Source organism: Idiotropiscis lumnitzeri, chromosome 1, assembly GCF_059441095.1.
Source record: "Idiotropiscis lumnitzeri isolate Australia: NSW breed Sydney's pygmy pipehorse chromosome 1, RoL_Ilum_1.0, whole genome shotgun sequence".
NCBI classification, from domain to species: Eukaryota; Metazoa; Chordata; class Actinopteri; order Syngnathiformes; family Syngnathidae; genus Idiotropiscis; species Idiotropiscis lumnitzeri.
This window is the reverse complement of record NC_142391.1, coordinates 27,679,702-27,692,045: the sequence shown is the minus strand read 5'-3', so window position 1 is coordinate 27,692,045 and position 12,344 is coordinate 27,679,702. Positions and strand designations below refer to the sequence as shown.

At 42.2% G+C, this 12,344-nt stretch overlaps 1 protein-coding gene across 2 annotated transcripts in view; it reads left to right on the top strand.

The window, feature by feature from the left end:
• Positions 1 to 12,344, top strand: part of bmp1a (bone morphogenetic protein 1a) — a 39,599-nt gene that overhangs the window by 22,034 nt on the left and 5,221 nt on the right. For both annotated transcript variants that reach the window (XM_088292819.1, XM_088292828.1), the window contains 11 exons: positions 2,093 to 2,217; positions 4,793 to 4,908; positions 5,068 to 5,170; positions 6,186 to 6,302; positions 6,673 to 6,818; positions 6,910 to 7,105; positions 8,504 to 8,629; positions 9,602 to 9,762; positions 9,901 to 10,081; positions 10,973 to 11,098; positions 11,201 to 11,328. In XM_088292819.1, the coding sequence (XP_088148945.1) occupies positions 2,093 to 2,217; positions 4,793 to 4,908; positions 5,068 to 5,170; positions 6,186 to 6,302; positions 6,673 to 6,818; positions 6,910 to 7,105; positions 8,504 to 8,629; positions 9,602 to 9,762; positions 9,901 to 10,081; positions 10,973 to 11,098; positions 11,201 to 11,328 (1,525 nt within the window). The remainder of the gene's footprint in view (positions 1 to 2,092; positions 2,218 to 4,792; positions 4,909 to 5,067; positions 5,171 to 6,185; positions 6,303 to 6,672; positions 6,819 to 6,909; positions 7,106 to 8,503; positions 8,630 to 9,601; positions 9,763 to 9,900; positions 10,082 to 10,972; positions 11,099 to 11,200; positions 11,329 to 12,344) is intronic.

Here is a 12,344-nt window from a genome sequence, read left to right as displayed (position 1 = left end):
GTTTTTCAGTTACACGGGCTCAAGAATGTGGATTTGAGCTCTGAAGTTCTGTGGAAACTTTTGACACCAAGGCCCAGCCCTTAAGTTTGTTAGGCTGATAATCTCCCTTGGTCTGGTTTCACTTCAGCATGGATTCTGTTGCAATTTGTGTTGATGAGTCAAGACATGAGAGGAATGGCTTGACGCTGCTCAAGAATGTTTCATCCAAATTGATTTATTTGAGGATTTTTAGCTTTTCACAAGTCATTCCATGCACATTTTCCTGAGTGCTGATTGGCTGATTCACCTGTGCCAGTGTCTGTCTTTGTAAGTCCGTTATTAGCCTGTTGTACAGTAAATCACCGTGGGAAGCCGCAGCTTTTACTATGGCTATTGTTTGCAAAATTTCATGGTTCCTCTTAATGTTTTGCTGTCTTCTTTGGACAAGTAAGTCTCCATGCCATGGTTTTGTCTGTGTTGCGTTACGCCAAGATGGAGTTCTTTACCCCAAAATGTTTTTTTGGATCACCCTGTGCAGCACTGCCAACTCAAATAGAGACCTGCCAGTGTGCCCTTTGTCTCCTCTGACACTGGCTAGAGTGGAGTTTTTCTTTTTTTCCCCAGAGAACTAGCATACGGGTTTGTGGAGGCTCAAAGAGAGACAAGCAAGCAGGAAGAGTCTAAACTGTTAGCTCAGGCTGCAGTGTTTGCACATGCCTGGCATTGATGGGCATGTCACCATGGGAACGACCAGGGAACCAGGCCGCTGCTCGCCAGCACACGAAGAAAAATGGAAATGAGAAACGAGCAAAGTGTCAAATGAGACAGCAGTGTGAAAAGAGTCTTTAAGACTTATTGTTCTCTCCTGGCCTTTTGTAAAACCAAATATGCTGCACCTGACCTTTTGGTAAGGATTTCTGTCATTTTTAGACCTATATGACTCAAAACTTCTACTCCTGTAAAGATGTTAAGCACAATGGCGTTATAAGGTTAATCTGCCGAATGGTCCAGTGTGCAATTATAATGCTTTGTATGATAAAAGTCCCTCAGCAGTTTTCTTTTTGACCCACTCTTATGTGTACGTTGTTAATGATGATAGGTGTGGCTGTGCATGTTGATTCAGGTCAACGAGTTCTGATTTATAAGCCAGGAATGTGATTACTGGCCGTTTTTGTCACGAACAAATGAGTCGGGTGAGAGAAATGGTGTACTGCCTTTGGCAATAGTTTCTTGTCCTGCTTTTCATTAACTCTGCAATTTTATGTGTCTATGTTGAAATTATTTCGTGAATAATTTGAATTCTTTATCAAATACAGCTGTAGATAAGAGTGATCTACGGTGGCCGAGAAAGGTCGTAACAATTGCAAAAGTCACGACACAACGGAAGTGACCGAAACTCCCAAAGGATGGGATACGGCGCAAAGCTGGAATAGTAATAAAAGTAAAGTTGTTGTTTTATTGTTGTGTCTCTGTAGCAATGTCAGAAATGATTTACGCTGTTTTTCAAATGATTTATTTGTGATGTTCCCATGGTATGACGGGCGCAGCGTGTCACTTGCCAGCCACGTATTAGACGTTGCTAAAGAGTTAATGTCAAGATAAAACAAAGCTGAGGCTCTAAATTGCAGAAGCATAGTTGGAGAAATAAGCTTAAGTAAAACCGTTATTTCTTCACATCATGCTTTTTAAAGTACTTTCAAAGCCATCATAAACATCCTGCATAAAAAGCAAAAAGAGTATGAACAGAGAATAAAAAGCTTGGGTTGGTTAAAACCATGAAAGTAATGTACATGACAATTCATTATTGTTTGTATTTGCGTCGCTTTAAAGACATGGTTAAATAGTGATGCCGGGGTCACCGGGTTCGTGTAACAATTTGATTGTAGTTAAGCACTCTTGCGCTGAAACTGGATTAAAATTGAGCACTTCTAGGCAGGCTTTATGCCTGTTATAGACGCCGCACATTGTTTTCAATCACTCGTGAACCACCAGGTGCAAGGTCTTCTCTAGTAGAGTGTGTTAGTTTGACTTTTTCCAAATCTTCCTTTCTTGTCGAACAGGCTCTCAAGGATCATGTGGCATTAACGTCCCTCTCCCTCTCTGTGCATCACAGGGGCATCTTCCTGGACACCATCCTGCCGCGCTACGATGTGAATGGTGTGCGACCACCCATTGGCCAGAGAACCAGACTTAGCAAAGGGGATATCGCACAGGCACGCAAACTCTACAAATGCTCAAGTAAGACCAAAATGGCAGTTCCTGTCTGCTCTGGGATTTTTTCCCCCCCCTTGTCTATTTTTGCACATGTGTGAGAGATCTGCCGTTGTCCCGCTTTCCCTCCATGCATCTCCTACTGGGTGGGAATAGCCAGTCCTCAATTTACTGATGTGGTGCGGCCGCTTGGCTACAGCATCCAAGACTCCCAAGTGAAGAGAAGTGTAAACACTACCCAGCAACAGGAAGTCAGAACAGATACATGCTGGTCATCAGAGGACAATGACTGACAAAGTAAACGATTGCAAAGCGAGGAGGGTTACATAAGATCGGCGCTTTTGTGAAGCACTTTGTTTACGCGCTGTGATATAAACAGAATTGATAACGTTAACTTCGGTACATTAGGAACAGACGTCCGCTGAGTGGATTTGATGTCAAGCAGTTAATTATAGGTCAGGTCAGGATAGCTGAGCTGTCAAACACGGCGATGGTTTGCAAAGTCGAACCAGCTGGTGAGGCTTTACAGACGAGGCTTGAGCTGACGGTTTGAACCTTAAATGGACCTATACATACACAGATGACTGTATATACATCTGTGTTTGCTCTACGTCATCCGCCTCAATGACGGTCTTGGAGGAAGAAACCCCCTTGTGATGTGGAAGCAGTGATGTGTTCCGGGAAACCAACAAAATCCTTCCACAGCCATGGATCTCGCATTCATGACGCATTCCTAAAAATGTTCCCCTACTCGTGGCCCCAAGTGGTTTTTAACCGTTTTGCATTATTCCCCACAACTCATCACTGACGGGCTCCTTGTTCTTCCGCTTACGCGTGCTTGCGCAAAGGCAGTCGTGTAAACAGTTGGAGGAGATGTTTTCATTTCTCCTGCTAAGTGAAACTGAGTTGAAATAACGAATTGTTAGATACAAGATACAAATTTACGCTCCACAATATCCCCTAAGGAAATACATCTTGAGCCTCCCCTTTTTGCCTCTTGGCGCCTGCCTTAGCATCAAGTCTTTGCATATTTAATTTTGCCAGTTAAGCAAGGGCGTCACGTACATAATGTATCACATCCTCTAGCGGGCTGCTTTATTTTTAGAGGGTCAGGTTTATTTTTGGAGGATCCTTCGAGAGAGTGTCTCGTATTATAGTATTCATTTGTAAGATCAGCATCTGGACCAAGATTATTTCAGTGAATGAAAACGAACAAAATAGCTAAAACTGAAATGGAAAAGGAAAAACATTTGTAAACAAAAGAAGATAAAAATGAATCTTATTTTATAAAACAAATTAAAAATATAGCAAAAATGTCCTTTGTTTTTGTCTTTGTCAATTAATATCATACATGAGCTTTTGAGGTTCATTCGTCTCTTAACTGTGGTATTGGTGTACGTCCTTAAAGAAGGATGGCCAAACTATTGTTTCTGAACTGTAGTTTACTTAATTGCAAAATAATTATAATCTTGTACTTGACAAAACACACCTTATATTTATGCAAACGAAACAAAATCGAACAAAAACTACACTAAAACAAAGCATTTACGACAAAATAAAAACGATCGGTCTTGCTCTAAAAACAAAAGCAACTGAATTTAAAGACCAAAATAAAAAAAATAAAAAAAATCCCATATGTTTACAACCACGATCTGAACTCGGTGCATCACGACATGCTTAACTTCCTTTTTACTTATCAATTCTCTTAGGGACACGAGGTCAGATTGCGCAATCCCACACTAACCTGGTTGAAGAGGTTGTAATTGGCAAGTCCATTTCGCTTTCAGGCACTTTTAGTAGGATGTTGACTTTTCCATAAATGTAATATTTGTGTATTCATTATTGAATTTTACTGATCACATAAAACCGCAGCAAAGATGGCATGCGGTGAGGCAGACGGTATTCTGCCACACAAAGATGGACTTCCCATTGGGCGAATGCTTCGCACTCTGAGGTTTTCAGGCACGCGCTCCAAACATCTCACATGCCTAAAAATACATCAAAATTCTTTGTCTTTTGTCTTGGAGGCAGCCTTCTCATGCAATGGACTCTTTCATCTTGATTGAGTAAGATGATTATACAAAACAAAAAAAAAAACTTACTGGCTTTGTGAGGAAAATGAAGCTGCAGCTGCTGTGAATTGTAAAACGTTTTCTCCATATCAAAGCCAAGCATGCAAGATGTTATATTCAACCTTAGAAATGTCTCTAAACTGAACCACCAATCAAAACTGGATCTAATTAACAAACGAGGACTAACGTCGTAGCTTGAAGATCTGCTTCAAACATCAGGTCAGAAAACGTCAGTTTTTTTTTAAATTCAATTTCTTTTATGTCAAGCTGCTAATTCACTGGCAAAAACGCCATTCTGCTTGGCTCAGAAATGCGTAAATCAGACTCAGGTCAGTGCCTCACAAGCCACACGTCTCTCTTTGGCGTTCTACTTTAAATGTGTCTGCGGGGTGGTTCCTGTGCAGGTGTTTGCCTGTACAGTTTGAAGTCGTGACTGAGGTGTTGCAGCCTGGGACTGATTTGCTGTTCCACATGGTCACGGCTCAGGCCTTAACGCACAGATCCTCGTGTGTGTTTGTCTCTGCGGACAGGATGTGGTGACAGTCTGCAGGATAGCAACGGCAATTTTTCCTCTCCGGGTTTCCCCAACGGTTACTCGGCCTACATGCATTGCATCTGGAGAATATCCGTCACACCAGGAGAAAAGGTGAGCCAGGTGGTAAAGGCCAAATCGGCCATGTGACGTTCTAAAACAAACACTCTCCTCCCTTCCATGTTGTGTTATTTTCTCTCTTCCAAGGTCTTATCGCCATGTGACCTTTGTCCCGTTTAGTGTCAATAATCACCCCTCTCTTGGTTTTTAAAGATCATTCTGAACTTCACCTCCATGGATCTATACAGGAGTCACCTGTGCTGGTATGACCATGTGGAAATCAGGGACGGATATTGGAGGAAGGCGCCCCTCAAAGGTCATTTTTAGTCATTTGAACGGCGCAAGACATCCATGACATTTTTTTTCCTTTCACGAGACACAGTTGTTGTTCATATATATCATAATTAAGGGTGTCCAAATGAAAGTGTTAACTCTGGAGATTAATCTAAAAAAATTTATATTTTTAACTCAGTTAACTCATTTTGATTTACTTAAAAAAGAATTTGCATTCTTTGCATGTATCGTACCATATTAGCTGTACATCTTTAGCACATCATCTCAGAACAAAACACTCTGCTCAAGTTACCACTGGGCCTTGCAAACCAACACTGCTGGAGTGATTTGCTCGTGGGCAGTTTTGAGAAATGTTTCTAAGAAAAAAAGCCCGTCGATTAGATTGGATTCAAGAATCAAAGAAAGCTATTAGAACAGTCTCTGAATTAAATATACTTCATGTTTGGTGATTTTGCATTCATTCCAAGATATTATTCAAGTAAATATCTGTTACATGCTTCACAAAAAATAGTAATTGAAAAATGTGATTAATTGCAATTAATCATGAAATTGTTTTGTGAGTAATTAGTTTAAAAAATGATTCACTTGACAGTACTAATAAAATTGTTTTGACATGACTCTTCTCCAACTAAGTCTGATGTCATTAATTTGGCATCACATCACATCCAAATTTCCCTCAAAATACTTTCCATATGGAATTTTAAGAGTTCAGTTCCTAGGTATATGGTGTATAATATGTCGCACATGAGCATACACTTCGGCAACTTAAGCAATAGAAAAACAGACTTGGGATGGTTTTGATTTGTTTCGACTCCTTGGGTCGAGGAAAAGAAAGAGCGAGAGCGAGCGAGGCAAAGGAACGTGACATAGCACTGCTTGTAGCACTGACACGATGTATACATGTAATGCGACTAACAGCATGACTCGAGTGTTTTTGGCTTTGGAGGCAGAAGAAGGTGCCCCTTTAAAGTTCATAATGCAAGCCTGCTCAAATTGTATGAAACTCAAAATCTCTCCCATCCACACCTGTGATCCAGGCCGATTTTGTGGCGACAAACTGCCCGAGCCAATCATCTCCACTGACAGCCGGTTGTGGATCGAGTTCCGCAGCAGTAGCAACTGGGTGGGAAAAGGCTTCTCTGCCGTTTATGAGGGTAAGCGCCGATTCTCGACCTCTCCGCCTAAGCGGCGGCGATGTCGCTCATCTGGGTGAACTCGCACATCCGCCTCCAAGCTGCAGTAATATCCTCCTTTTTTGGCACCCGTACTGCTGATGTGTCAGCCACTTTTTGCTGCATTAATCAGATTTTGGCCTGCCCTCAGAATCGGCTCCATTGTTTCCAGGCCATGCAGAAGCTTGTGTGTGTGTTAGTCACTGAGCGTGTACGTGTGTGTGAGGCGTTTCAGCTAATCCACATTGCGAAAAGCCGATCAGTGTGCACATGTTTTATTTTCTTAAGGCACGCGATAATGATTTTTGCTTTGAAGCGAGTTTTTTTATTCTTTTCTTCCTGTCACGTGCAGCCATCTGTGGTGGGGAGGTGAAGAAGGACAGCGGCCAGATCCAGTCCCCCAACTACCCTGATGACTACAGGCCTAACAAAGCATGCGTGTGGAAGGTTACTGTAGCTCAGGGCTACCACGTAGGCCTCACCTTCCAGTCCTTTGAAGTGAGGCCCCGCCCTGGCAAACGTTCATGCATGCTTTCTCCAAAATTTGGTTCGCAAACCCCGTCCCAAAAACCAACCCTCTGTTACGCAGATCGAGAGACATGACAGTTGCGCATACGACTACCTGGAGGTGCGTGATGGAAACTCGGAGAACAGCCCCCTGCTAGGCCGCTTCTGCGGCTATGACAAACCAGATGACATCAAAACCAGCTCCAACCAGCTGTGGATGAAATTTGTTTCAGATGGCTCCGTCAACAAGGCTGGATTTGCAGCCAATTTCTTCAAAGGTCAGAGTTGAAAGGTTGTGAACGCTGGAGGGAATTTCAGCATGTGTCTCCAAGAAGTAATGTGTTTGGCATTAGCACTTTAAATCACGGTGGAACCTGGAAAGGTCAAACTCATTTTCCCATTGGAAATATTGAAAGTTGGAGTTTGCTATCGTGAAACGTTTAATAACTTGCCAAGAAAAGAAAACTGTTGTTGTGTGGGATTGTTGAGTCATCACAAAAACATTTCATTCATTAAAAAACATTATCTTGAAATACACTCAATTAACCAACCACATGACATTTCTATTTTTGTTTTCAACATTTACTGTCACGCGAGTATAAAAAGAAGCAAAACAGTGATTTACTGTAAAATTTTCAAAATCGATAAAACCCATTTCTTTTGATAAGCGTTGGCAAGTGAGCTGCTGGCCCAGTCTTCCCAGACATTTATTGAGCCATGGCACATATTTTACAATCGAAAAATTTAAGAGCACACCATCAAACAAAAAATACTGAAATGATAATATGTGGTGACAGTGGTTGTCGTAGAAGAGCGTTTAATTGTTCTGACAGTCGCTGCATTTCGCTAGCTTGGGCACTTAATTTTGCTCCAAGGCGGCCACACCATTACGCATGCCGGCCTCTCTCCTCGGGTGGCCGACTGGTTAGTACGATGGCCTCACAGTGCAGAGGTCGTGGGTTCGATTCCGGCTCCGGCCTTCCAATATGGAGTTTGCATGTCCTCCCCGTGCCAGTGTGGGTTTTTTCCGGGTACTCCGGTTTCCTCCCACATTCCAAAAACATGCATGGCAGGTTGATTGAACACTTTAAATTGTCCCTAGGCGTGAGTGTGCAAGTGGACGGTTGTTTGTCTTTGTGTGCCCTGCGATTAGCTGGCAACCAGTCCAGGGCGTACCCTGCCTACTGCCCGAAAACAGCTGGGATAACCTCCAGCACCCCCGCGACCCTATTGAGGACAAGCAGAACAGATAACGAATGGATGGATTGACACACATTGTGCCACAGAACAGAAATTGGAAATCGCCGAGCTCGCCAGTTGGCAGCTAGCTAACTCGTGCTGGCGGCCCATCATTGATGTTAATGGCCTTTAATGCGCGAGGCTGTCTTTGCATTCTCACTACAATGCTTTTTTTTTTTTTGTCCCAATTAAAAAACAAACAAAAATTCTGATGTTTTTGGATGGCTGGAATGGATTAATTCAATTTCAATCGGGAAAATCAAATTCGAGTCAAGGTACCACTGTTTGATATTTGTGGTGTTTGGGTTGAGGGTTACACTGTATGTTATTGCACCACTGGGTTGTGTGTGAACCTCCTTGTTTGGAGGATGTCTCGTACAGCCCCGTGAAAGCAGGGGGCCCAGCTAAAAGGGTCCTAACATATCTTTGTGTTTCAGAGATGGATGAGTGCTCCAAGCCTGACAACGGTCGCTGTGAGCAACGCTGTGTCAACACGCTGGGCAGCTACAAGTGTGCCTGTGACCCAGGCTATGAGCTGGCTGCTGACAAGCGCAGCTGTGAGGGTACGTCGGATGGTGTTTTCGGAGGTCGGAAATATTACATTTTCACCTCTGCCATGCTTCCAAATCCACGCTTCACCGTGGAGAATACTCATTTTGACAGATAATTCTGCATCAAAGTTTAAATCGTCATCAGATCCGGAGCTAGAGCACATATTTTAAATTGTTATGAAAATCCCGCCTTCAAAAGTATGTTCAAACATTCCATCAGAAGGCTTTGAAGAAATGATTGGATTGTCTTTGTCCGTGCATTCCATGCTTGTGCTGTTTGTACTGAAAAGCAGGAATGACCCTTTTGCAGCCATTGTGAGGGACTAATTAAAACCTGCTGGAAGAAATTATTTAAATTAATTCACATAAAATGCTATAAAAGTAATCAAATGAATCGCAATAATAAATGCTATTGCAGTTAATGCTATATACTCCATAAACTATATTTGTGTTGTATATGGTTATAAAAACATGACGATAATGGTGCTATCGTGCACTTATCATGTCATAGTTGGTAGAAAATGTCTATTGCAGCACTTCTGTGCTACTGTACAAAACACCAATACAATACAATACAACTTAATTGATATAGCACATTTCACAACAGCTGGCGCTGTAACAAAGCGCTTTCCATATGGTGTAATAAATGAATTAATTGATCATATAAATATGAATTAGCAGGAAATTGGACAATGTTACAAAAACTGAGGGGTTGCCACACGATCAAACTGCACACAAAATCGCAAAGAGTCTCTTTTGCATGTTTAGCTTGAAAGTTGCAACTGAACATTCATCTTGACTAAGAATAGCCAAGTTAGGGCGTTGCAGCTGTAGCAGAGTACTACATTACATAATTCATCCTGAGCATTCCCAAAACCACCCTTGGCAAGCCAGACCGTCATTGGTTGAATGCAGAAAGGATATTTCGCCTTTTTGCTGCTTGTCTTGTCTTAAAGTCGTCCCATTTTTGTGTCTCATGTGCAGCGGCCTGTGGAGGCTTCATAACCAAGCTGAATGGCTCCATCACCAGCCCCGGTTGGCCCAGGGAATATCCCCCCAACAAAAACTGCATCTGGCAGCTGGTTGCCCCCACGCAGTACCGCATAACTCTGCTCTTTGACGTCTTCGAGACTGAGGGCAATGACGTGAGCACTGGGGTTCTTATGTATCAGCACTGGGTGGGTTTGTTCTGTTTTCCCTTCGTCACCACACCCGTCCTGCTGTCCATATCATGCCACCGAAGACGTTGTAGCGACTTTATCTAGCTCCGTATCCATGCTCAGGTTTGCAAGTATGACTACGTGGAGGTGCGCAGCGGACTCTCTGCAGATTCCAGGCTCCACGGGAAATTCTGTGGCGCCGAGAAACCCGAAGCCATCACCTCGCAGTACAACAACATGCGCATTGAGTTCAAGTCCGACAACACGGTGTCCAAAAAGGGCTTTAAAGCACAGTTCTTCTCAGGTGAGTTCATCTAGCTCAGAATTGATTGCTGCGCAAGTCACATTGTCCTTAGGGTTGCCCTCAACTGGTTACAATGTCAAACCAAATCAACGTAAAATCGCTAAGGAAAAGCAAAAAAAAAAAAAAAACTGCTTGTCTTTTGTATAATTCATACAAGTAGCGCCCTTCGACCACATGAGTTGCCTGCCTTCCTGTTGTAACAATAGCTCACCGGTGATGGGACATCGGGATTTCGTAGGAGTAGCGATCTTTCAGAAATGCAAACACCGAAAGAGAAGAAAAGATATGCATGTTGATATTTCTGTTTCCTTATTAATTGTGGACATGGTCAGTGTCTTAACATCAATATTGTTCATTATTAACGCAAACATACTGTAGAATTAGAGGTAATCGGAGCAAATTTGTTATTTCAGAATTGTGTATCAAGCTCAAAGCAAGTTAAATAAATCAATAATAAAATAGTTCCTCTCAATCTCGATCTCTTGCAGATTTAATGACATTTAAAATTAAATATCAACAGCATAGAGTCGTGTTCTTTTTAGAAAATGAAGGATGTAAACAAGTGTCGGAGTATGAATTGTTACGCCAGCTCATTGTTTTTTTGTTTAGTTTTTTTTCCCAAAACTTTTGGCTCGCTATAACATTGCCAGAAGCTGAGATGCATTGTGTTTGTTTGCGGTCCAGAGCACAAGGCAGTCACTCTTCTTGTCCTTTCCAATCATATGTTGTGGGTGGGAACCCCAATAATCGTCCCATTGATTCACATAATTGCAGCCGCCTTTTGGTTATCATTTTCATGACTAGTAGAAAATTGTGCGATGCCAGCCACCTACAATGACTTGGTGAGCCTTGAGTTTAACACCTGTGATCATCGTCTATGTGCGTCCTCAGACAAAGATGAGTGCTCCAAAGAGAACGGCGGCTGTCAGCACGAATGCGTCAACACTTTCGGAAGCTACAGCTGCCAGTGCCGGAGCGGATTTGTGCTGCATGAGAACAAGCATGATTGCAAAGAGGGTATCCCGCCAAATATAGTTTTCTTTAGTTCCTGTGCAAAGATCCTCATACATTTAATTGTGTTTGCGCTTACACATTTTTTGTTTTGTTTTGTCATCACAGCTGGCTGCGATCACACAGTGACCAGCGTAAGCGGTACCATCACCAGTCCCAACTGGCCGGATAAATATCCCAGCAAGAAGGCATGCACCTGGGCGCTCACCACCACGCCTGGCCACCGCATCAAAATAGTATGTTACACGTTGTTCTTCGAATCCGGGCTTCTGAGTGTGTGATATGGTCCCATTCGTGCTTTCAGCTTCCTCACACATGCTCAACACATACTTCTTAGATGAAGTGAAAAATTTTCCTTATATGCGACTGAGTGTTTCTTATTTTTTTGGTCAATAGGTGACAAAATATAATATGTCATGTCACTGAATACATTCACAGGTACAGTGATGCCTTGAGATACAAGCCTTATCCATTCCCTGACCATGCTCGTTAATTAAAACGCTTGCATCTCAAATCCTCTTTCTACGTTGAAATGAATGGAAATGCCATGTATCCGTAACAGCCCAAAAAAAAAAATGCAATTTTGTTCGGGTTTTTAATAAAGAAAAATAGCACTGTAATATTGGGCTGAGAAATAATATAACACTGATGGTGCAAATTATAATCAGATCGACTTTATGTGTCTTGTGTTTTTAAAAATGTCTGCTTTTTTTTTTTTTTACAGATTTTCGAGATGATTTAATTTTATGTTTTTAAGTTTGACCTTTAAAAGTGTGATCAACACAATTTTCACCATGCATTTTTTTTTACCGCTGACATTTCGGGAAAAAAAATCCACCTGTTACTGAACCTAACCGTTAAGTTTTCATCATTATTATTATTATAAATACGTGATGTGCTAGAGCAGGGGTAGGGAACTCCAGTTCCTTGAGAGCCATATTCTGCCTCTCCTGTTTTCTCCCTACCTGATTCAAACCATCAGCACAACAGAGCTCAACAAGCACTGTAGAAGCATGAAACAATGCTGATTTATTTGAATCAGGTGTGTTCGGAGTAGGGAGAGATCTAAAACAGGTAGGCTATGGCTCTCCAGGAATCGAAGTTCAAATTCAAATCATTGTGCTGCTCTTTCTGGTTGGCCACCAGGGGGCAGTGTAATACTGTCATGCTGATTACAAACAGAACATTGCTTCCTTTTTTTACTACGACAGTAAGTCACTCAGTAAGATGCTGCAATATTGTTCATTTTTCC